This window comes from Ambystoma mexicanum, chromosome 4q (assembly GCF_040938575.1).
Source record: "Ambystoma mexicanum isolate Mex_15411 chromosome 4q, UKY_AmexF1_1, whole genome shotgun sequence".
NCBI lineage: Eukaryota > Metazoa > Chordata > Amphibia > Caudata > Ambystomatidae > Ambystoma > Ambystoma mexicanum.
In genome coordinates this window covers 285,454,891-285,480,382 of record NC_090928.1, presented here as the reverse complement: position 1 = coordinate 285,480,382, position 25,492 = coordinate 285,454,891, and the positions used below count along the sequence as shown (strand labels likewise).

The following is a 25,492-nucleotide window of genomic DNA, read 5'->3' as shown; positions in this document are numbered from 1 at the left end:
CGCGCGGTAAATGCACACCAAGTTAGTTTAAAAAGTAAACCACTGCCACCAGCCATTCATCGAGGAAAGGGTAACATAAAATTGTTACATGAGAAGCTAGACAAAGGGGATACTAAGTAACCCCTCCTGCACCCTATTGTAAGATAGTGTGTACTGAGTCTAGAAAGTTACAAGTGTAAGTCAAATCAATTTCACTTTACTGCTCTTGGAAACAGTCGTTTATCCAAAAGAAGTTATTTAAACATTTGGGAAATCTGAAAGACTTCCCTGTGCCACTGCACTGAAGGTGCTGTGACACAATGTAAAAGATGCCTATGGAGTTTGTCAGACTCCACTACCAAAAGAAACAGAGTTCAAAATCACATTAAAATACATAGGGTCTGATCACGACTTTGGCAGTAACCCTTAAATCCGGTGGTAGCGCTATTACCGCCGGATTTAAGGATCCGCCAAATCAGGACTTTGGCGGATTTCGCCCCAGCTCTGAGCTAGGGGGAAATCCCCTGAAAATTTGCGCTATTACCCCCAGCGGTAAATCCGCCGGCGTTAAGAGCACACATTTTCCCATTGAGCTCAATGTGGAATGGCGCATTCCCGAATGAGCTCAATGGGGAATTACATCACCGCAAACTCTTGATCCGGCACTATTAGCGCCGGGGAGTTCGGCGGTAGGGCTAATACTGCCGGCAGTAATACCGCCGGCGTTACGCCATCAGGCCCATAGTGGGGGAAAAAAGGGTCTCCCTCTGTCCAGGTTAAAAATTCAAGTCCTCAAAAGTTGCTTGGGGTCTCTAAGGTAGAGGGGAATTAGCACATTTCTGGGAATTCTCCCTAACAATAAGTAACACAGAAATACAGTTCAAAATGACACTCTCAGTTTCTTTAAATCAGTAAATACCCATTTGGGATGGCACATAGATTCTTCCTACACTCTGAGGTGACTTGAATTCCTAGGACACTGTGGACGTTAATATATCACTGGTACATTTAGAGCAATATGGAGGTTGTGCTAAATAAGGAGAAAATAAAGGAATAAAACAATGGTTGACAAATATTCTTAAGCAGGTAAGTACTTTTTGAACCCTCCAATGCAAAGTAAATTTACCCTTTCCTGGGGGAAAGGCAAAGCACAAAGTCGGAGGTAAGAAGCGTCTTTCAGGGATCCAGGACAGCCAATGTTAGTTGAGCAAAAGTCCAGGTGAACTGAAGCACTTGTTGCAGCTGCAGGTAAGCTAAAACATTGTGCAAGACTTTTTAAAAGTTTTTGTATAAAACGAAATCCCTGAAGGGCCACAAGCTGAGAGGCTTGAGGGGCAAAGCTGCAAGCAACTCTGCAAATGCAACCAAGACAAGTGTCAACTGAGAGCTAGCAAGGCCACATGACGAGAGGTAAATCCTCTTACTTTTACAGTACCTTTTGTTAGAAGAAAAACTGCTTCCAGATGGCTTCTGTTCCTGTGTAGATCTGCAGATCCTGTGTTCCTGGGCTTTAGTCGTGGGGACAAGAGGTCTGGGGACTCCTGCACTAAGAATGGAAGGTCGGCAGCAGCAATGGGCAAGCTTCAGATCAGCTGCACTTCACGGTTTCAGCTCCTTGTGGCTCTCGTAAACGGCACCGCTGCGGTTCTCGGATACCACTATTGTCTTTCCTCGCATCTGGGGTCCAGCACTCTGTTGAGGTGGTTCAGGCTTGGTCAGTCCTGCTTCATGGGAGTCATGAGGATCTTCCTGGAGCTCGGGTCTGACTAAAAAAGCAATGGACTCGGTCTGGTGTTCCTCTCCCTGGCAATCGGTTCCAGCAGCAGCAAGTTAAGTTGATTTTTCCCACCAATACAAGGGGAGAAGTCATCCATTGCAGGGCTTCTCTAGTCGAGGCAAATTCTGAGCTTCGGCACTGCAGCAGGGCTTCACCGGGCAAACCAACGGTCCATGAGTTGCTGCAGGCGTCTCTTCCAAGTTCTTCTTCGGATTCCTTTGTCCAGTGGTCGACTCTGCCTTCCAAGCAAAAAGCCTATGCAGGTTTCTTCCATTCATTTGCAGCCTAGCTGTCACCCACACAGCAGGGTGGCTGTCCTCTGAGGACAGCCAGTGCATTCCTGTGACCAAGGGGATTAAGCATAGGGAGTTTCAGGTACCTCCCTCACTTCCTGCCCCGGCCAGACATGCTGGAGCCAGAGGATGGCTTCACCAGTGAATCCCGCCAAGGGCAAAATGTTTGGTGCGCAAAGTAAATCTCAAGAAGGACCTTTTCAACAGGAAATGGCGAAACAAGAAGCCTTTGGCCATTTTGACGAAATGGACACCCATGGGTGTCTTACTGCCGTTGCAATTGCAGCCCGCTGTAGAAACACACAATGGTAGGAAAAAGTAAACCACTGCCACCAGCCATTAATTGTAGAAATGGGAGCATAAAGTCACATTTCAAACTAGACAAAGGGGATACTAAGTAACCCCCCCCCCACCCCCAGCACCCTATTGTAAGATAGTGGGTGCTGGGTCTAGAAAGTTACAAAATGGAAGTAAAGTCAATTTCACTTCACTGCTCTTGGAAACTCTGTAGTTTCACCAAGAGAAGGTATTTAAACCTTGGGCAAATCTCAGACTTCCCTGTGCCACTGCACTGAAGGTAAAGATGATGCCTATGGAGTTTGTCAGACTCCAAAGTCAAAAGAAACACAGAAACACATAGAATTAAAAGTACATAGTCCCAAAGTTCAGCAAAAGAGCTGGGGGGGGGTCTCGAAGGTTGGAGGAAGTTAGCACTAAACTGAAAATTCTCCCTAACAGTCATATACCCTGTTCTATGGAGTTTCTTCTTGTCCGGAGGGTCTACAACCACGTTTTAACTCACTGCATCCTTCAGAGGAGAAATATACATTTCCATAGGAGTCTTTGTCCCATCCACAAGGGCAGTCCAGCACTGAAATGCTAGGGAAATCTCCTCTGAACAAGAGTACTGCGGGGTTTCTTAGGGTGTAACCCCAAGTTTTACAAAGGTACAAAGGAGTGTGGGAGCCCCTCTACTGAGAACGAACATGGGTCAAATAGCCAGTTCTATGGACTTTCTTCCACTGAGCAGGAAGTATCCTAACCACAGTTCACGTTAGGACGTGTGGCGTTGTAAAATACAAGAAGTCCAATAAGAGCGAAAGTATCTTAGCACTGAGTCTTATGGACTGATCAGTCATCCCATACAAATGAGCACAAAGCAAGGGAAGTAAAGCAGGAGGCTTTACTTGCCTCCAAAAAAGCCAAGCCAGGAGGCAAAACAAAACAAAAAGAAAGGGCGTTGTTAGTGCCTACGGGAGAAAAGCAGCAAAAAGAAAAGCTTTCCTAGCAACTTTATATCCAATGCATTTTCGAAGAAGTTATGACAGTCTAATTACTGATCTGCCTAAAATGTAACTATTGGCTGATGTTAAAGCCATTTTAATGTTATAAATTCAGAACAAAGAAGGTGATATTCTGATTTTGACTTGTGATTTATAATCATATTTTCTCCAGTATATATGTGAACGTTTTTCTTTTTTGGCAATGTCCTTTTTGCTTAATGTGCTTGGTTGCAAAAATGCCATCTCTGTCCACATGATTGCGCTGACATGTTGTGTGATCAAATTATAATTTCGTAAGAATATTGTTTAGGGTACAATTTTTACCAGCTCACTCAGGATGTGTCGTAATTGTACACTGTTTCCACTATTGCAAAATGTAAATTAAGAAGTTTTCAAATGTCTTTACAGGACATTGGTGCTGGAAAGGGGAAATATTATGCTGTGAATTTCCCCATGAGGGATGGCATAGATGATGAGTCTTATGGGCAGATTTTTAAACCAGTAAGTATTTTATTTAGTTTCCCAGTTATCTTTGCCTTTCTATACGTTTTAGATGTTAAAGCTTAAACATTTTCTATTCTAGATTATATCTAAAGTAATGGAGATGTACCAGCCGAGTGCTGTAGTTTTGCAGTGCGGAGCTGACTCGTTGTCCGGTGACCGTCTAGGATGTTTTAATCTTACTGTCAAAGGTAAATTTAAAGACACTTCAATCATGCATACGCATTGGACAAAATGACTTCATGAGCTTTGTTTTTGGTTCTTTAGATGTTGAACATTGCATTCATTGTACCCCTTATTTGTTTGAAGCACACAATTTAAATCAAACGCACAGTGGTGCTACAGGTTTTTCAATGTTTTTCCTGTCTCTGTTGTGTGATTGTGTAAATCTCACTGCTGGAATCCAATGCTGAAAATCCACAGCAGTTCTCAGAAATCATTTACTCAATTTCCTCTTCTTGTCTTTCTCATTTCTATCATGAAGGATTCCCAATCAATTAGAAACAGGACAGGAAGCGGTGTCGATTGCTCTTTAGTCTATCCTTTGAGCACTCTGTTGATTACGCATATGGGCTCAGGGTCTTGCCAAGCATGGGCAGGCACACATTTATGTTCCCTAGGTTTTTTTCCCCCTGCTGATCTGTGAAGAACTTTTCCTTCTTCTTTTGGTTCAGCTCTGTCAACCAGTGCCTCAACACTCTGAACTCAAGCTGTGCGCTTTGTGCCACTGACATTTTGTAAAAGTACTTTATCACTAGTGTGCCTTAGCTACTGAGTGTTGTATCTTTTTTATGCTACTTCCGCTCTCCTACTGAGAGACGGCCAACACTTTTTGCTGGACTTCTGTGCCTTTTTCTTTCAATCCTGAATGAGAGGAGCCTTCTTCCACTCATTCATTCTTGTGGGCTCTGTCTTTGTGGAACTCTATTCTTTGTATTCTACCTGTACTATGGAGTCTGCTCCATAGCTCAGGCATCTGTATTTTACTACTGCAGCATACAGCTCCTTATGGACAGTGTTTCTGAGGGCCACTAAAGTTCTCCTTTAAGGTTCTTTTTCTGTATCCTCCAGCAACTACAGTTCTTAAGGTCTCTCAAAGCTTTATAGACTGAGAGTTTGGCTCGCCCCTCCTTCAGTGGAGTGGCAAAGGGATACCTGGTATTCCTCTACAAATGGATTGTGTCCTCCCATGTATTCCTCATCTTTGATATTCAATATCCAGCTTCAGCATTTTTATTTTGGCAGAGGGCGCTGTGTGTCGATGCAGTCGGCTCGATGTCCCTCAAGGTCCTCCGTCTCGAGGATTATGTCATCGAAGTTCTCCAGCATGGGGTCTGGCATGGATTCACATGCTCATGAATATTACCTGTCGTTAGGCTGGGAATCCTCGGTAAAGGAAAGAATCTGTTTCAGTTTCACTTCTGAACTGTCTTTCTCCTAACAACCAATCACTGGTCTCTGGGTCATATTGCCCCCAGCCAATGACTGCCCTCTACCTGAGCCCCTCCTCTGGCAGCCATCTTCAGATTTTTACTGCACGTTCAAGTGTTGGGTGTCCTCGTGCTATAGCTCTGGAGCTTTTTCTTGCTCTATTTTTTTCGGTCAATCGAGCCTCAAGCTCCATCGATCCATCTTCCGATTAACAGGGACCTGTTTTTCTGATTCTTCAGCGCCACTCAAGGGTGATTTTTCCGTCAAGTTTTTTTTTTTCTTTTTCTAGGAGGATTCCAGAAGCTTCTTCAGGGCCTATGCTGTGTGGACATGGCAGATGAGAAGGACTCTGCACCTCTCTTCAAGGTTTGCCCCGGCTGCAACCTACGGAATGTCTTTTCAGATGACGGACATTCCCTGTGCCTTTACTGCCTGCACTCGGACCTGACGCATGTGGAGGATGACTGTGCGGCTTGTCGGGAGATGGTGCCCCGCAATCGGCCCGACCGGCGCAATCGTCTCAAGTGGCTGCAACCAAGGTCCCTGCTCTGTCTGAGTCCTGGCAGCATGCCTCGCCTGCACAGAAGAAGAAAGGTTAGCGATCTTCTAAGACCTGTGAGGGCCCAACATAGGGCTAAACAATCAGAGTCCACTTCCACCGGGAGCGCCATTGCGGCGGGCTCCTCGGCGACCAGGGCGAGTTCAGCGTCTTCAGCGCCTTCGACCACGAGCCAACGCCTCGGGATCTTCAAAGAGGAAGTCGGACCATAAGGAGAAGCTCTCGGAGAAGACCCAGATTGGCACTGCAGAGAAGGCCCAGGGGGAGCAAGGCCCCGACCCTCCCCTCTAAGGTGAAGGCCGTGGACTCTGCCAAAGCTGTGAAGGCTGAGGTGCACCAGGCGAAGGCCCAGCCTTCCATCGAGGGAGTGGCTGCAGCCCTCGCAAAGGCCACTGTGGCGGACCCGCAGGGCACAGCCCCAAAGATGAGAGTATCCCTGCTGCCAGGAGGGAATCCTCTTTCCAGCCCATCGAGAAGACGCCAGAGAAGATGATGCTGATCATTTCGCCTAAACCATCTCCCTTGGTCACAGAGAAGGGGGTGGGGGAGCATGGTAGTCCTCCAGGGCACAGACATCTCCGAGGAGCTCTCCGATCCTCCAGGAGGGACGATACGTCGAGATCAGGCCCTATGGGAGGCATCCCGACGAAGGTGACCGACTAGGAGCAACAGGGTGTTGAGGACGCGGTGGACCAACCTAAACCCCAAACGCCCTCGCATCCGTCACCTCCACCACCTCAGTAACCACCTGAGGACATCTCGGACATTCTCACGGCTCTGCATACCCTGTGCTCGGAGATCCGGACAAGGATGCCTCTCGTGCCGGCAGTCCGTCCGTGGCGCCGGGAACATCGGAAAAGAACCACCATCCAAGAAGAGGGTTCACCCCCCTCCTCCATTCCACCCTTCACCGCCCTCTCCCCGCCCACTCCATCCCCTGAGGGATGAGACTGGTCTTGGCACAGCAATGACATGCACTGGCACTGATGGGGGCTTTAAATCTCCTTTCGCCGCCTGCAAGATGGGCTCGTTCCATGCCATGAGCGCCAGGGCTTCGGAAATATTCCAGCTCGTCCCTGAGAAGAAATAGGGTTTTCTATATCGGTGCCGGGAGGCGAAGAGGCAGACTGTGCTTTCCATCCCCCTCTTGGATGACATTTGGGACAATGGGTTGTCCCTCATGAAAAACACTTCATCGGCTCCAGCAAAGAGGAACCGGTATGAGAAGAAATACAGGGTACCGGACTCTGCACCCAAGTGCTTACGGTCCCAGCCATCTCCGGACTCCATGGTTTCAGCAGCAGCCAAGAAGTTTTTGGGATCTTCCTCGGCGGCCTCGTTCCCCCGCCTCCCCCACATCCCTCAGACAGCGAGGGAAAGAAGTTGGATGCCATGGGGGGAAGAGATATCACGTTGGCAGCGACGACCATCAAGGCTGCTAACACCCTCGCCATTGTGGCGCATTTCAACAGGGAACTTTGGTTCAAGATGGCCCCCCTCCTGGACTTCCTTCCCAAGGACAAGAGGGCTGAGGCGTTGGAGATCTTAAGTAAGGCGAGGTTGCTTTGGATCGCGCCATTACAGTGGCGACTGACATTGCCGACACAGGATTCCTCCAAATGGGCAACAGCGTTTGTTGCTGTCGGCGAGGCTGGCTGAGGGCCACCAATTTCTGCCAGGATGTTCAGTCGAAGGTGTTGCACATGCCCTTCGATGGGGAGAATTTGTTTGGAATGACTGTGGACGAGTCTCTTCAGGCCATCAAAGTGGACACTGAGGCGGCTCGTGCCTTAGGCATGCTTCAGCAACGACAGCCGTTCTTTCGGACTTCTGTAGAAAAGTCCCAAAGTTTTTCTAAAGGATTCGGCGGTGGTGCTTCGTCCTACTGTCAACCCTTCCGCTCGTCGGCCCAGGAGACCTACAGGGGCAGCACCAAGCCTGGAGGTGGACTTTGTTGTCGCCAAGGCCCCCAAGGCGGCACTTCGACGTGAAAACAAGATTGAACCAGCCGTGGAGTCAGACTCCCCCCTGTGCACCCCGGTGGGAAGGCCAGCTGGCGAACTTTGTCAGCGTGTGGAAGCCCATCTCCACAGACCGTTGGGTGCTGGACTCTCTCGCCCACGGACACACCCTAGAGTTCCAACAGAAGTGTCCCTATATACCACCTGTGGCCCGCCAGGATAACCACATCCCTCAGCTTCTGCTGGAGGTGTGGGCCATGCTAAAAAAGGGTGCGTTGGAGCTTGTCCCAAAGAGTCTCCCGGGCTCTGGAGTGTAAACACCAGCCGTTGGAGGCCCATCCTGGTCCTCCGCCGATTCGGAAAGTGTCTCTTCAGCACGTGCTAGGACAGCTGGAAGAAGGTATTTTCTATTGTCGCTGGACTTGGAAGATGTCTATTTTTTTACATCCCCATGCACAAGGGACACCGCAAGTACCTACGCTTCATGGTTCAAGGGCAACATTACCAGTTCAAGGCTCTTCCCTTCGGACTGAAGTCTGAAGAGTGTTCACCAAGTGCCTGGCGCTGGTGGCGGCGCAGCTGCATCTACATGTACCCTTACTTACTAACACACGGCGACAACCGTCCAACTCCTGACAGATCTGGGGTTCTCGATGAACTATGCAAAGTACTGCTCGATTCCATGGCAGGACGCGCAGTTTCTGGGATCCCGCTAAGTGTTGTGGCTTCTTGGGCAAGGTAAAACGGCTGTTGGCCCTGAAGGTCACAAGGGAGAGGGCCATCATGTCCCTACTCGGCATGATGTCATCATGCATATACCTCATTCGGCTGTGCAGACTACGGATGCGTCCGCTGCAGTAGTTCCTCGACGGCCGTTGGATACAAGTGGAGGGAAGCTTCGAGGACAAGATCCCGCTCGACAAGCGTTTCTGTTGAGCGATAGAGTGGGGAGTGCGCACACATCTGTCCGCAAGAGCGGGTTTCCAGACTCCACCTCATCAGGAGACTGTCAAGACGGACGCCTCCTGAAAGGATGGTGAGCGCACACCTGAAGTCTTCGTGCAAAGGGCCTGTGGCTACCGGAGGAGAAGACGTTGCACATCAATGTGTTGGAGCTGCGGGCTGTGTTTTGGGCCCTCAAGTCCTTCCTTATGTCCCTCAAGGGCAAGGTGGTATGGGTCTTCATGGACAGAGAAAAAAAGAGAACGTTTTCCTGAATAGGAAAGCTTCGTCCCCTGCACACTATCTGAGCGGCCTAAGCCTAATGGTTATTTAAGAATTTAGGTGGAAAGATACCTATCTTTTGCTCCCATAAAGGGGAGCATACAAAAACAGGTTAACACCCTTAGTTTATGGAAATGTAAGTCATTTTTAGGCATTTTAGACCTATTTAGTCTGAGATACTATCTCACCAATAAATTGTTTGATAACTTGTGGATCAATTCAAAACAATACAATTTATTGTTGCAATAAGATAAGGGTTGGCCCAACGCGTTTCGAGTTCAAAAGACTTCATCAGGGGCATGTTTTCGTTTTCAATTACATTTCTGTAAAGAAAAGAAACATTTTTAATTTAAACAATATTCATGGTTTTCTGTACATATATTTAGAAACAACTTCAAAAACAACGCGTTGTTTTTGAAGTTGTTTCTAAATATATGTACAGAAAACCATGAATATTGTTTAAATTGTTTCTTTTCTTTCTTAGGCCTCTCAGATAGTGTGCAGGGGACGAAGCTTTCCTATTCAGGAAAACCTTCTCTTTTTTTTCTCTCCCCCCAGCCTAGATACCAAGGCGGAGTACCTCTCCCCCGCACCTTTACTTAACTCAACATTAGTTCCAAACACTGAATAAACCTGTATGGCTAAAACAAAATTACTTTATTCACAACAGGGTGTGCTTAGTGCGTTATCCATGTTTCATGGGTCTTCATGGACAACACCAGCACCATGTTCTACATCCGGAAGCAGGGGGGAACCAGATCCCCGGCGCTCTCCAAAGAAGCGCAGGACCATTGGCACTGGGCCATAGCCCAGGGAATGTTACTCATCCCATTTCATATGGCAGGAGTGAAGAACACTGTTGCCTACTCTCTCAGCAGGGAGCTATGCTCTTGCCACGAGTGGGAACTTCGGCAGGACCAAGTGGATTACCTGTTCCGCAGATGGGGCAATTCCCAGATCGATCTGTTTGCGACGGCGACAAACACCAAGTGACGGAGGTTCGCCAGCAGGTTTCCCTAGCCGGGGAGCATGGGGGACGCATTCCCTTACCCCTGGGATGGCACGTTTCTGTGTGCGTTCCTCCGTTGCTGTCGCTTCTTCGACTAGTCAATCAACTCAGACGGTCCCGGTGCAGGATGATCCTCGTCGCACCAGCTTGGCCGAGACCAATATAGTACCCAGACCTTCTTGACATGTCAGCGTCTCCTCCAGTCAAGCTTCGGGCAGTCGCAGATCTCGCCAGGGAAGGAGGCGCCATTCTGCACCACGTCCCAGGATCGCTGAACCTGAAGGCCTGGCTCCTGCAGCACTATAGTATGGGGGGCTACGTTCTCCCTGCGGATTGTAAGGGAGTGCTCGCCAAGGCCAGAGATGCTTCTACTCTCAAATGCTACGGGTACAAGTGGAAGAGGTTTGCCGTTTGGTGCCGTACTCAGAAGATCGACCCTCTACGAATCACTGCTCCGCAGGTGCTTCCATATTTGTTTTCGTTGGCCAAGGCAGGACTGGCCCATGCTTCGATCATAGTTCATCTGGCGGCTATCCCCCGTTACACCAGATCTCCTGGGCGATCATCCTCATGGTTGCATCGATTGTTCAAGGAGTTAGTCAAAGGACTTTCACTAGTTCCCTCCGGTGAAGGCTCCGGCCCCGGCGTGGGAGCTCAATGTGGTCCTCAAAGGCTCATGGGTCCTCCGTTCGACAAGTGGGCCCAGATGAATCTTGGGGAAAATAAGTACTATCACATTTATCTATAACCACAATTATAAAAACACAACACTATGCTTGAAGGTGCACAGACCAAGGCATTTAACTTTATTTGGAACACCTATCCGTAGTTCTAGGGAAGTCAAAACCAATCGTTACTTTTGGATTACTTACAGTAATAGAAGGGTAGTAGAGCCTAACAGTTGTACCGTGACGCTCAGCAAGAAATCACATAGTAAGTCATCTAGGCAGTATGCTTTTCAGAATAGTGAACACTTATACCAAATAACTGCTCTAGGACACTTGGACCATGGGGTCCAATATTCAATTAAAGTTGCTTTTCAGTTCAGACTAAGGGAAGCAATAACTTAACTTATTTTGGATGGCAGACAGCTATGCAAGGTAAGTAAAACCTCTGTACGTTTTGTAAGGAGCTATCAGCAACCTAAAAGTAAAGTATGACCTAGGCAGACTTATTCTGGACAGACTAACAGCAAGTCAGGGGAAGCGAGGCCCAATTGGGGGCACTCCTACAATTATCCTAACAGGAATAATAAAGTGAAACCAGCGGCATTACATTTGGGAAGAGGGAACCCAATTCACAGTTGAGTAAGTTAACCTATCTACTTTCTGTTAGAATGGCGAGACAGTTTCTCAGGAAAGTAAGACTTTGAGATTACTTATTTAAGAAGGCACACGGCTTATTCCAGGTAATTAAATCCTATATATACCTTTCAGAATGGCAGAACATATCTACGGTAAATAACTTTTTTAACTATTCACTTGAGTTTAAAGTTACTAACCAACTCTTTTACAAGTAAGTGCACTTATTAACATTTGTTCTACTTTTCAAGGCAGATCCTTTAAATTATCTAGCCCTTCCCAATTCTAGTGCATTAGTGCTCTGAGGTAGACGAGGGGCCCTTGTGGTCTATGAACCAGCAGTCGGCAAGGTAAGATAGGGCTCAGTTGCAGACAAAGTCAGAGTTCCAGAGGAAGACTGGGCAAACCAGTAAATCGTTCACTTGGACTTCAAAGAAGGCACCCTATGAGGATTCCAGTAGTGGGTCTGGGTGAACTGGACGAGAGACCTCCCAATGACCGTAGCACACCAAGGATACACAGGAATCGGAAGAGACTGAAGGCAAGTAAACCCAGCCAACACAGTAACTCAGCACCGAAGAAGTGTTGCAGCATTCCTTTGTCTAGATGATGGAAGACACGGCTTTGGAAGGACTTTTGCAGCAGGGATCACGGAAAAGGCTCCAGGCAAGATTTTCCTCGCAGCTGGATGCGGCTCTGTGGATTTTGCTCCTTTTTCAGGTGCACAGAAGACAGAATATCGCCATTTGGGTTCTCGTGGTTTGCAAGGTCCAAGACTCTGGTGAGGGGTCTTTTCAGACTCTATTCACATCGCTGGAGGTCCAGCAGGATTCCCACAATGTCTCAGCAAGATTCGGAATTTGAAAGACCATGCACCACACAAGGGTTCGAGGTCCCAAGGTATTGGGGGTTTTGCAGCACTGCAAGGTCGCAGCACGACCTGGGATGGCTCAAAATGCTGGTCGTCTTGAGTCTAGTGGGTCTCAGCAGGCATTCGGTGGGTGTCGTTTTCGGATTCCACAGGTCGATTGGACGGAAGGGCAACTGCAGGCTCCCGTTACACAGCAGGCTCTGCGGTCGGTAGAAATAGTGTCAGCCCCGTTTTCTTCATCCTCCTCTTTGGTTCCAGTTGTCGACTTGTCAACAGCTTCCAGTTTCAGATTTTCATTTTTTTTTAATCGGGAACTACAGCACAACTTCTGCATTCTCTCCCTGCTTTTTACAGAAGGGGGTACTCTGGCTGTCCAGTTAGGACAGCCAGCCCCCCATTGGGATTTGGTCCCTTTCAGGCAAGGTGAAACACAAAGGGCTGCAGAGTTCGACTCCCCCCTTCCTGCCTTTCCAGACACTCTGGAGCCTGGGCAGGGAATTCACAGGTTTCCTGCCGAAGACAAAACCGGCACCGAGGTTGTTCCCGCCTAGAATGGCAGGGGAACACATCCGAAACAGCAAGCACCCAAGAAATGTGGAAAAAAGGAGGCCATTTTGGAAAAAGTGTGACCCTTCTGTGTATTAGAGGCTGAACTAACAGCCTTTTAGTAATAACGACTAAAAGTCATGAAGGTAAAACCACTGCTACCAGCTATTCATATATTCACTCGCAATTGCAACAAAATGTTAACAGGTAAGTAAAAAGAGGATACATTGTATACCCCCAGAACTCCACATAAGGTAGGGTGTGCTGGCTCAGTATATAAAATGTAAAGGGGGGGGCGGGGGGTGAAAATCCCCCTTTACTACTTGGGAACTGTAGTTCACCCAAGTACATGAAAGAGAAATTAACAGGGAGCCCATAAGGGCGACCCAGCCTAAGCCCAAAAGTTGTACGAAACTATAACTTCAACCATACACTATGGAGAGATATACATGGGTCTCCCATAAAGAGTAAACCACTAGGTGAGTGGGGGAGGGGGGTCGGGGGAAATACCCTTGGCTAGGGACAAGGTAAAATGTAACCTTGTCAAAGCAAAAAAAGTTCTGGGTTTAACACCGGTCAGGAAGATGTATCATTGATATGAAATTAGTACCCAACAGTGGTGTGCTGAACTCTGACCTGTTCACACACTGTCATCTTTCTGGAGGTCATCTTTGTGTCATTCTTGTCGGTGCCCCTTGTGTGATCAGCTCTACTTAACAACTTCGGTTAACTTTGTACCTATTGGCCCGTGGACTAAATTTTGGTTCTTGTCGGTATGAATTCATACAGAGAAATAGTTGCGTCGCTAAAAATCCAGTTGGTGTTTGTGGACTTATATTAGCATTTCTTGATCCGGAGGGATCGGTATTCTAGATTTTATTTCATTTTTAGTTATTTGAATTTAATTAACCTATAAATATTGTGAACGCCCTGTAACCAGAGTAGGTTGGTTGATTTTGTCTGGAACCTAGAAATATGACGTAAGAAAAGTTGAATATGATAGGAAGATTTTTCATTGTACCTTAGAACACGATTTTCTTACACATGCCAACTGTTGTGCTGCACGCTGTAAATTTAAGCTACTACTTAACCGCAAGTACTGGATACTTCATCTTTCACAATTTTTTCTCTGTTTGTATTTTTGACACAGGTCATGCAAAATGTGTTGAAGTTGTGAAGACGTTTAACTTGCCTATGCTGATGCTCGGAGGTGGCGGATATACGATACGTAATGTAGCACGATGCTGGACCTATGAGACGGCTGTAGCATTAGACTGTGAAATTCCAAATGGTGAGTGTGGACCTCTTGTTGAGTTACCATATACTTTGCTAAACTAAGCGAATACCATGTTCATGCAAGCCCCAAATTGACCTGTTTTCAATATAGTGCATATGACGGTAAACTGCAGGATTGACCTGCCTCTTACCACTGGTGCTGCTCTAAATTCCTCTCCAGTATGGGTGTCTATAAACACTCCGCTCGTGTAAATGTTTCCCCAGCATTGTTTTGGATGGAGCATTGGGAAAACCTTTGAACATATGTTTACTTTTTTGGTACTGTAGGTTCTCCACCCCATCCTACACATGACATGTCAATCATGGTATTTGAGAAGTGTTCTGCATCATGATTAACCTATAACAAAGTGAAGGGGACTCATGGGAGCATACACTATTGCATCCCTTATTGACACTGCCTCCCTTATTGAGTCTCCCCTGGATATCCAGCCTGGGCGTTTGCACCCAAGGGCAAAAATCAGCAAAGCACAGCTCTGTTTGGGCCTGTTTTGCTGGAAAGGGCATAGGGCCAGAACTTCTGCTAAAGCCAGGAATTCACCAACCTCACTCTTTACCTGCCTTCTGCTTCCACTGATGGGGATCCTTCCACCCTTTAACTATTATTAGGGTATTTATTGAGCGCAGACCTAGCTTCGGGAAGCGGTGGAGCATTTTACAATCGCAGCAATAAGAATGTTTATAAAGGAGCTTAGAAACAAGGGAGTGGGGATCCAACACGGGAGGGCGGGCAGTAGTCGTACATGAATCTACACATATGTAGGGGCGGAAACAGAGATCAAATCACCCAGGCTCAGGTAAGGTGGGGAGTGGACAGTGTATGGACCTAGGTGTTGGGGAGGAGCCATTCCTTGAAGAGGAGGGTCTTAAGCTCCTTCCTCAACTGTAGAAGCAAGGGGTGGGGTAGGGGGAGAAGGTTGTTGATGGGGAGGAGGTTTCAGACTCTTGGGGCATAGAAAAAAGAAGGCCTGTCTTCTGTATGTATTCCCTTCCTGCACTGGATGAGTTCAAATCTGCACATTTCTGGGGGACTATAGACCTCCGAGACGCTGAGTTTCTCAGTGAGGTAGCTTTGGTGACTTCAGCGTGACAGCCTTGTTGGGCCAGGAGGATTTCTTATTGATATGAAAATCTTACCTGTCACCCCAGAACATTTTGCTTCAACTGGGTGACTATTTTACCTTATCCCTAGGTGAAGGGGAATCTTTTTCGCATCTCACCTAGACTTCTACTATATGGTAGTAGTTTCCTACAACTTTTGGGCTTAGGCTGAGTTGCACCTATGGACACCCCTGTTAATTTCTCCTTCATGTATGGGATATGATATGGTATTTATAATGCGCTTGTACATGTACTTGGGTGAACTACAGTTCGAAAGTAGTAAAGAGGGATTTTCATCCCCTTTTACATTTTATATAGTGACCCAGCACACTCCCCCCTCATATGGAGTGCTGGGGGATACAATGCATCCCATTTCTTACTTACCTGGTAGCATTTCGTTACAATTGCAAGTTTTTCATGAATGGCTGGTGGCATTGGTTTACCTTTATGACTTAGTCTTTATTACTTGCAGGCTGTTAATTCAGCCTCGGTAAAGCACAGAAGGGCCATCCTTTTTTGAAAATGGTGGGCTCCCTTCTTTTTTCGCCATTTCTTGTGTGCTTGCTGTTTCTGATGTCTGCCCCTGCCATTCTAGGCGGGAATGACCTCTGGTTGTTTTGTCTTCGGCAAGAATCCTGTAGATACCCCACCCACGCTCCAGGGTGTCTGGAAAGGCAGGAAGCGCAAGGGACGAGTCAAACTCTGCAGCCTTTTGTCTTCGCCTTGCATGAATGGGAACAACTCCCAGTGGGGGCGGCTGACTGTCCTGATTGGACAGCCAAGACCGCCCCTTGCTGTAAAATGCAGGGAGAAATAACTCCGGACCTGGAAGTTGCTGTCAAGTCGACCACTGTAGCTGAAACGGAAGAGAAAGATACGAAGGCCATAGCGATTTCCAGCAACTTGAGAGCCTGCTGTGTAACCGGAGCCTGCAGTAACCCTTGCTCCCAATTGACCTGTGGATCCCGAACTGGACAACCCCGACCCAGAGCCTGGTGAGATCCACTAGACTCAGGAAGACCTGCATTTTTAACCATCCCACGTTGTGCTACGACCTTGTGTAGCTGCAATACCAAAATACCCTGGGACCTCGAGCCATTGTGTGGTGCACGGTCCTCTGAATCAAGCTGAAACTTTGGTGGCATCCTGCTGGAACTCCAGAGTCACGATTTGAGTCCTAAAAGTCCCCTCATCAGAGAGCAGGACCTTGCAAACAATGAGAATTCCGACTGTTTCAATCTTCTGGTTCCTGAGAAGGGCGCCAAAACCACACAACTGCATCCAGCAGCAAGGAAACTCCCTTCCAGAGTCCTGTCCTCAGTCTTCATAAAGGAAGCCCAGCTGTAAAGCGTGCCTGTGAGCCGTGGGATGAGGGGAGTGCAGGAAACTGTTGCCGGTGAAAGCCACACCTCCTTGTCTTCAAAAGCTGAGGCACGCACCCGTAGCAGTGAAGCCGGCTGTAAAGGGCAGCTGTTTAGAGCAGCGTGCCGCCAGGAGTTTATGCCTGGAATTCAACAACTGCTTGCAGTAAGATTGAATGAATTACAAGGCCCTCCCCTGTTTGCTTCAGCTTGGTGAGCGAGCAAGAATAGCATTTAAGCAACTACTCAGCTGTCGGCAACTTCGCTGCTACTGACTCTGCCGTTGCTGTTCTGATGTACTAAGGGATCCTCCTTGCCACATTCCACCTCCCCTGACCAAAGTGCAAACCCTGTAGGAAACTGCCTCCGGCTAAGGCTGCCGGAGCACTTGGTTGCCATACTGGTGAAGGAGTAAGAGCGGTGGGGGGCATTGTAACCAACAGCTAGTGGCATTGTAGGTGATTGCGGCCTACCACACTGTTGGGGAGCATTCTCAGAAATGTGCTAATTCCTCTCTACCTTAGAGACCCCCAGCACTTTTGTTGGTCTCTAGGACTTTTTAATTTTCAACCTGGAGGGAGGGAGAACTGTTTCCCACTCTCGTGTAATTTTCTGTGATTTAACACTGTGTTTCTCTTTTGGAGTCTGACAAACTCCATAGACATATTTGCATTGTGACACACAGCACCTTCAGTGCAGTGGCACAGGGCAGTCTTTCAGATTTCCCAAAAGTTTCAATACCTTCGCTTGGATTAATAACAGTTTCCTAGATTAGTTAAGTGAAGTTGACTTTACTTACCATTTGTAACTTCCTAGACCCAGCGCACACTATCTTACCATAGGGTGCTGTAGTGGTTACTTAGTATCCCCTTTGTCTAGTTCCTCATGTAGCATTTTTGTTACCCTTTCTGCAATTAATTGCTGGTGGCAGTGGTTTACTTTTTACTACCATTGTGAGTTTTTACTGTGGGCTGCGTTTGCAACTGCACTAAAGCACCCATGGGTGCCCATTGTCCCTGGTCGTCTTTTTTTCACCATTTCTGGCTGGAAAGGTCCTTCTTGAGATTTACTCTGTGCTCCAAACCAGGTGTTATCTTTGTTTGTTTTGTGTTTGACAAGATTCACGAGTGAAACCAGCCTCTGGCTCCAGTGTCTGGCAGGGGCAGGAAGTGAGGCAGGTCCCCGAAACTCCCTTTGCTTAATCCCCTTGGTTACAGGAATACACCCAAAGGTGATTGGCCTGCTGTCTGTACGGCAAGGACAGCCTCCCTTCTGTGTGATTGACAGCTAGGCTGGAATGAATGGGAGAAACCTGCATAAAAGGCAAGGCTTTTTGGCTTGGAAGTAAGTCGACCACTGGATGAAGAAATCTGAAGAAGAACTTGGAAGGGATGCCTTTTGCAACTCCTGGACCGTTGATTTGCCCGGTGTGAAGCCCTGCTGCTGTGCTGAAGCTCCGAATTCACCTCAACTAGAGAAGCCCTGCAAGGACAACTTCTTCCCTTGAGTTGGTGGGACCAATCCACTCCAAAGTGAATTTGTTTGGACATCCTCTTGAAGCTGGCTGTACTTCTGCTGCTGGAACTGAAGTGCCAAGGAGAGGAACACCAAACGGAGTGCATCACTTTTAAGTCGGACCCGAGCGTGTGGAAGATCCTCCGGACTCTCCCAGTAAGCAGGACTGGCCAAGCCTGAGCCCCCTCAACAGAGTGCTGGACCTCCAGGTGCGATGAAAGTCCAGAGTGGTATCTGAGAGTCTGTGGTGGCGCTATTTGCTGAGACACGAGGAGCTGAAACCGCAAAGAGCCGATGAATAGAACTTGGTCCTTTTCTGTCACCGACTGTCCCGTTGTGTTGCAGGAGTCCCCAGAAGTCCTCCCTCTTGTCCCACTATTGAGGCACAGGAACACAAGGATATGCAGAGCCACACAGGAACAGAAGCCAGCTGGAACCATTTCTTCTAACCCAAGGTACTGTACAGTCTGAGAGCTTACCTCTTGTTGTAACTTTACTTGATCTCAGTGGAGACTTGTCTTGTTTGTTTCTGTAGAGTTACTTGCATCTTCTATATCCCACAACCCTCCCAGCTCGTGACCCTACTTTGATTCTACTTTTTCTACAAAAACTTCTAAAACATTGTGCACGACTTCTACTTGCCTGCAAGAAGTGCTTCAGCTCACCTAGACTTTTGTCCAATTGACATTGACTGGCCTGGCTCCCTGAATGACCCTTCGCTCCTCTGCTCGTCTTACCTTCCCTCCAGGGAACGGTTAATTTACTTTGCATTGGGGGGTTCAAAAGTACTTGCCTGCTTCAGAATATTTGTGCGATCCCTTGTATTATTCTGTAATCTCTTTATTTTAACACTCATCGCAGTATTGCTCTAAATGTACCAGTGACATATTAATGTCCAGTGTCCAAGCTATTTAAGTCACCTGAGGGTGTAGGAAGTGTCTGTGTGCCATCCCAAATGGGTACCTGGATAAACTAAGAGTGTGTATTTTGGAGTGTATTTGTGTTCCTATTCTATTGCCCCTTCTGAAGGCTTATTCGAACTGACTGTTAAATAAATTGTTTAATCAAGAAATAGTGTATGTGTTTATTTGGATACTTGTCACTGTAAATCTGTGTAACCACTCTACTGCTCACATTGACCCCTCTTGAGATAAGCGTGGCTGCTCAGCCAGACTACCAACCTGTGTACTACAGACTTATACCAAAGGTTGGGTTCCTTTTGCCAGGAGGTCAAGGTTGTTGTAGTGCACCCAAAGGGTGCTGCTCCAATTCTCGCCTAACAGTTCTTAAGTAGCTGAAGTCAGAGTTCCTTAGGAAGACTGGGCAAACAGGCAAGTATTTACTTCTAGAGTTAGGAGGGTTCAGGGGATTCACAGAAGACACTCTAGCACGATTGAAGCAGTGGGACTGGGTGCACTGGATGAGATGCCTCCTCATCACAGAAAACACCCCACAATTACACAGGAATCCCAAGAGACTTAAGGTATGTACATACCCAAGCCAACACAGTACCTCAGCATTGAATTTTGCAGCAGGAGACATTTTGGATCTGCAGCCAAAAACCGAGGATTCCTTGTTGTGGTGACTGAAAACATGACCTTAGAAGGGATTTTGCAGCAGGGATCGACGGAGAAGGCTCTAGGCAAGGTTTTCCTCGTGGCTGAATGCAGCTCTGTGGATTTGCCACCTTTTTATAGGAGCACAGAAGACAGAAAATCAGTTGAATTCTCGTTACGAAGATCCAGCTCTTTGGTGAGGGGACTTTTCTGGCCTGATTCATGTCTCTTGAGATACACCAGGATTCCCACGAAGTTTCAGCGAGATTCAGAATTCGGAAGACCGTGCACCGCACAATGGCTCGAGGTGCCAGGGTATTGGGGTCTTGCAGCCGGCAAGGTTGCAGTATGACGTGGGATGGCTCTAAATGCAGGGCTTCTTGAGTCTAGTGGGGCTCGCTAGGCTCTGGGTTGTTGTTTTTTGGAGTCCCCAGGTCGATTGGAAGGAAGGGCTACAGCAGGCTTGGGTTACACAGCAGTCTCTCTGGTCGCTGGAAGGGTCTCGGCTGCTTTTCTTTCGTAATCCTCTTCGGTTTCAATTCCAGTGGTCGACTTGACTTCAGTTTACAGGTTTGCATTCTCTCCCTGCGTTTTACTAGAAGTGGCAGTCTGGTTATACAGTCAGGACAGCCAGCCCCCCACTGGGAGTTGTCCCCATTCAGTCAAGGAGGAAGACAAAAAGCTGTGGCGTTTTAGACTCCTCCCTCGCTTCCTGCCTTTAAAGACAGACTGGAGCCTGGGCGGGGGAGTTCAGGAGACTCTCGCCGAAGATAGAAATCCCACAAAGGTGCTTTCCTAAAACCCACAACACTAGGCCTAAGGCGCAGAGTCTCCTCCGCAAAAAGCCTCATTCCAGACTTCCCCAGGCCAAGGTGAGTCCCCCTGCAGGCCCCGGCCCCCAACACCCCATTTTGGACCAACTTGTGTTTTTATAAACACATGGAGCGCGGCTTCCCTGCACGCCACAGCCGGATTCAAGCTCTTGCCTTAACCCTCCTCCTGGACGGTCCTGGCCCCCTGATTGGTGCTTTCTCTGCATATAGCTCAGCAGGGCAGGCAGCCCTCTGCCTGGCAGCCCCTGCGGCTAAGGGCCCCAAGGCAAAGGGCGGCTCCTACATTGGCGGCTCCAAGATGTGTCTGTCGGTGTCAGCAGGGGAAGCCAACAGCTAACAGACACCAACAAAAACTGTAAGTGTGGCATGGGTGGGGTGTAGAGCAATTACTCTACTCCAGAAAGCCCTCGCCACTAGAACGATTTGTGACCACCAGCCTGAAACGATCTGACAGGACCGTAGATGTTGCCTTGCACGATATTCTAACATGCCTGTATGGGTCAACAGGCGCCACACTTCGATGAATTCTGAACACCAGCCTGTATCGCATCCTGATAGAACGGTCAATGCTAGCATGTGCCACACCTAGAATTTAGAACATTAGCCTGCGCCGTATCTAGATGGGATTGTGAATGTTAGCATATGCCTCACTTAGAATTTGGAACATTAGCCTGCGCCGTATCTAGAGGGAATTGTGAATGTTAGCAGGGCCACACCTAGATGGAACCTGACTGTTAGCATATGCCACACCTAGAATTTAGAACATTAGCCTCCTCCATATCTAGATGGAATTGTGAATGTTAGCATATGCCACACTTGGATTACATTGTAAATGTTAGCAGGCGCTACACTTAAACGGACGTAGGAAGGCTAGCCATTCGCATACCAGATGGATTTGTCAATGTTAGTATGTGCCATACTTAGATGGAACTATGAAGATTACCAAGCACAACAATCAAAGGAACAGAGAATGCAAGAGTGTCCCACACGTGTCACACACTTGGATATAATTATGCACGTTAGCCTGCGCCGCATCTAGATGGGATTGTGAAGGTTGGCGAAGGCCACACTTGGACGTTATTACATAGGTCAGCAAGTGCTACACTTGGACAGACCTGTGAATGTTAGCATGCTAAATGTCATATAACACCCTAACCAATATAAGCTTGCATACTTATCTCACTCAAAAACGTACACAACCATCTCTCGCACAACAAGCCGCATGCACTTCACCAAACCACATAAGCTGCACCAACAGCACACGCGGACTGACACCGACCCAAATCTCGCACCAAAGCCCAGCACCGGGTGTGTACAGAGTTGAAGCTGCCAACAGTACACCACGCCTCTCACTATCCTACTCCCTCTTCACCTTAATAACCCATCCAACCTTCTCATTTGCAGATCCACCAGAGCGCCTGGGGACCAATTTCGTTGGTGACGGTGCGCTATACAAGTACCTTTAACATAACAAAGGAATTTCCCCCCGTAGATGTGAAAGGAAGGAACAAGAGAGGACAAGAACCACTAAAATGGTGAAAAAAGAAGACTGAGGGCCATCTTGGGAAAATGAGCACCTTTAGGTGCCTTTACTGGAGCTGTGAACAAAGCCCGCGGTAAAGGTGCCCCAAATTAATACAAGGTATCACTGCCAGCAGCCATTGAAGGTAAGATTGTCCCTGTAACAGAATTGTTACAGTATCAGTGTGAAAGGGGAAACATTGCATCTCCCCAGCATTCCACATAAGGTGGGGTGGGCTGGTTTCACCAATTAAAATGTAAAAGGGATGCAAAGATCCTTGGGAACTGTAGTTCTCTCAAGTTTAGGCAGAGACAGTTTAAACAGGCGAGCCCCTAGAGCAACCCAGCAACAACAGGCACTTATTGCCAAAAAGTTAAAGTGGATAACTTTAAAAAGACACGATGGAGAGTCCAAAAAATGACACCCATAAAAAGTCAAATATTCTGTGGGTGTGGAAAAAGGTTCCCACTCGCAGAGGTATTTAGGAAAGATAACCCACCAGTAAAGCAAAAAAGGTTCTGGGATTAACAAGGGTCAGGAAGATTTACCATTTCTATGAAAATCTTAACTAACATATACTAATATAACATCCCTATCTCTAATTGAGAAGAATTTTCGAAAGAAGCTATTGTTGCTCCCGAGAACACCCCAACCTCACTGGTCCTTATGGACCTCCTAATTTGGCCTATAGCTGATCAGATTGTGTCATGATGCCTACCTCCAAGGAGCCAGGTCTGACCCAGCAACCCCAGAGGCAGGCATCATTCCCCCCAGGGAAGTGCCAGCGGGCCCAAGCTGGGGCCCTTTGGGACACAGTCCTGGCACCTTAGGCGCCAGGCTCATGTTGGACCCCTGTCCTGGCGCCTTAGGCGCCAGGCTCATAAAGCTAGACATGTGTTCAAGTGTTTTAATGTGCACTTACCTGATACAGACCATGCTGCTACATCCAGGCCCTCTTGAGGCCTGAATGGAACTACTTTACCTGTGGGACTACTTTCCACCTGGGTGTGGTCGGGGAAGGATACATACCTGATCGGTGGAAGGATACATGCCTGGAACTTCTTCCAAAGCTATTTAAACCACGCCCGATCAGCAACTCACGCTTCGCGTTGTTCTGCTCCTCGCAGCTGGACGCTCACCGTGTCAGCTCCTGCATCTGGACTTGTCAGCATCCTGGGTTGCCTGCAAAGGGAGATAAGAGAGAATTGGCGAGAAGGTAGACCTTACCTGCTAAAGCTGCGTCACGGGGACATCACACCGACGATCCTGAAAGGGAAGACCTCATTTTAAAAGCATTTCGCTTCGATCGCTGCAGCGCTGCATTTCACTCACCTTTCCTGGGCGCCTCCATCTTCAGCAGCGATCATCCGGATCCGCACCCACTTCCCAGAGCCTAGGGAGAAAAGACAAGAAAACAAGGTGAGAGAAGGAAGGGAAATAGGAAAAGCTCAGTTTCCTTCTAAGACTTACCTGTTGGGTCATTCCCATTTCATTTCGGGTCCTGCCGCTTCCTGGCATTCCGGACCCCGGCCCCAATGGGGAAAAAAGACAGACATTGAATGAGCGAATGCAAAGACATTACCTGAACGCTCATCCAGAACTTACATTTCGGGTCGGCGCCATATCTCCGGCATTCCGAACCCCGGCCCCTAAGGGGAAAAAGACATAAGCATTAAGCGCTTGCTGCAATAAGACAATGAACATTATTATTAAGCTTGAACTTTTGAACTTGCAACAGAACTCTTACAGCGCCTCACCTGAATAGTCAAGCTTATTTTGAACTCCCATCAAACCTCAATCCAGTGAAGTAACTGGGTTTCAACGCGCCCCTGCATCAGAAGCAGGATGGAGAACTCATCCTTCCAGACCCTAAGGTGAGACTTCACGGGGAATCGTGGAAGGGTATCGAGGAGGGTTGGAAGGGAGTGGGAGGCTTGAGCATTATTCCGTCAGTAGGTAATACTCCCTTTTCACGCACAGGGGAATATTCCTGCGAGCCAGAAAAGCCAGAGTAGAGGGGCCCTTCCTGTCCATCAGAGTCCTGCGCTTCACCATTGAAGAAGCATCAGCACTCGAAGCCAGACCTGCGCCTCCGTGGGAATCAGGTGAGCGTGACAGATTGCCCTGAAACCAATACTATATCAGGTCGGACTTTGGTCTTCAGAGTTGAGCTCCTTATAGAGACGCACTGACAATTGGAAGATGCCAAAAGGTGTGGATGGGTAGTTCATGTGGCACAAGTGTTCAGTAGGCTGAATGCTAATTTGCTTTGGGATAATCCCCTTGAGTGCCGTTGAACTTAGAGAAAGTGCAAAGCGACATGCTATGGGAAAGCTAGCGGCAATGAAGTCCTTGCTGAAGAACGGTCTGGAATTCTTACCCTGTAATATGATTGGGGGGGAGGGGAATGCAAAAACATCTTAAAATTCACCCACCGTATGAACTTTTTATGTTGTGTATCCTGCATATAGCATGGTGTTAGGCAGAATTGCATGCAGTACCCTCTGGGACCACCACACACATAGGACTACAGGTGTAAGCAAGACCAACCTTTGGTATAAGTGTGTACCACACAGCGTGTTGGTAGCGAGCGGAGCAGCCAGGCTGATCTCTGAATGTGAGCAGTACAAGTAGTTACACAGAGGACTTTCAATCATAGTGGTTCAAGTAGACAATTATACTCATGGTTTCTTGGTAAACACTTATTAATTTGTTACACAATCATTTAGAAAACATTTCACTATAAGAAGACAACTTAATATTATATACCAATACACTCCAATACAAAACTCTAAGCTTTTGAGACAGTTTGAGCTCCCCTGAAATAGGAGCAAAGTGGCAGTTCAGTTACTTAGCAGTGAGCAAAAAGGACAAAAGTAAGTATATTAGATTACATATACTTTCAAGGCAGTGCAAATTAGTTTCAGTTCACCAGAAGAGTTCAATTCAAGTCAATGGGCTAGTGTTCTGGATAGGAAGGAGCAGTTCTAGTATCAAACGGTAAAGTCTTTGCAAAAGTTCTTAGAAGTAGTTGAGGTGAAAAAGAATCATTTGTGGGGTCACAAGCTGATTAGGCCTGCAAGTTAGGAAAGTTTCACAAACTTTCACGGCGAGAGTGCCGTTCTGTCAATCGGGTTGGCACAGTACCTTTGCATGAAGAAACAAATACTGCTGAAGTCGTTGTTCCAGGGAGTTCCTGCAGATCTCCCTGTTCCTGAGCCTCAATCGTGGGGACAAGAGGGAGGACTTTGGGGGATTCCTGTACTGCACGGGATCGTCAAAGAAAGTAATCAAAATGGAGTGACTTCAGTTCCAGTAGCTGTAGATTCAAGAACACAAACTGGTGTTAATCCTAACCAGCCTTGAGAATGGTATCCAGGTGTCTTATGAGTTGATTGGTCCCACCAACTCAAAGGAAGAAGCCGTCCTTGAAGGAGCTTCTCTGTCAAATGAAGTTTGGCAATTCAGACCTGTAGCAGGGCTTCACCGGGCAAACCAATGGTCCAGGAGCTGCAGCAGCCGTCCTCTTCCAGCTCGTCTTCGGTTCTTTCGTTCCAGTGGTCGACTCTGCCTTCC

At 47.6% G+C, this 25,492-nt stretch overlaps 1 protein-coding gene across 1 annotated transcript in view; it reads left to right on the top strand.

Annotated features, from left to right (window-relative positions):
* Window positions 1-25,492, top strand: part of HDAC2 (histone deacetylase 2) — a 427,626-nt gene that overhangs the window by 203,050 nt on the left and 199,084 nt on the right. The window contains exons 7-9 of the mRNA XM_069607858.1: window positions 3,741-3,833; window positions 3,916-4,024; window positions 13,886-14,026. Of these exons, the coding sequence (XP_069463959.1) occupies window positions 3,741-3,833; window positions 3,916-4,024; window positions 13,886-14,026 (343 nt within the window). The remainder of the gene's footprint in view (window positions 1-3,740; window positions 3,834-3,915; window positions 4,025-13,885; window positions 14,027-25,492) is intronic.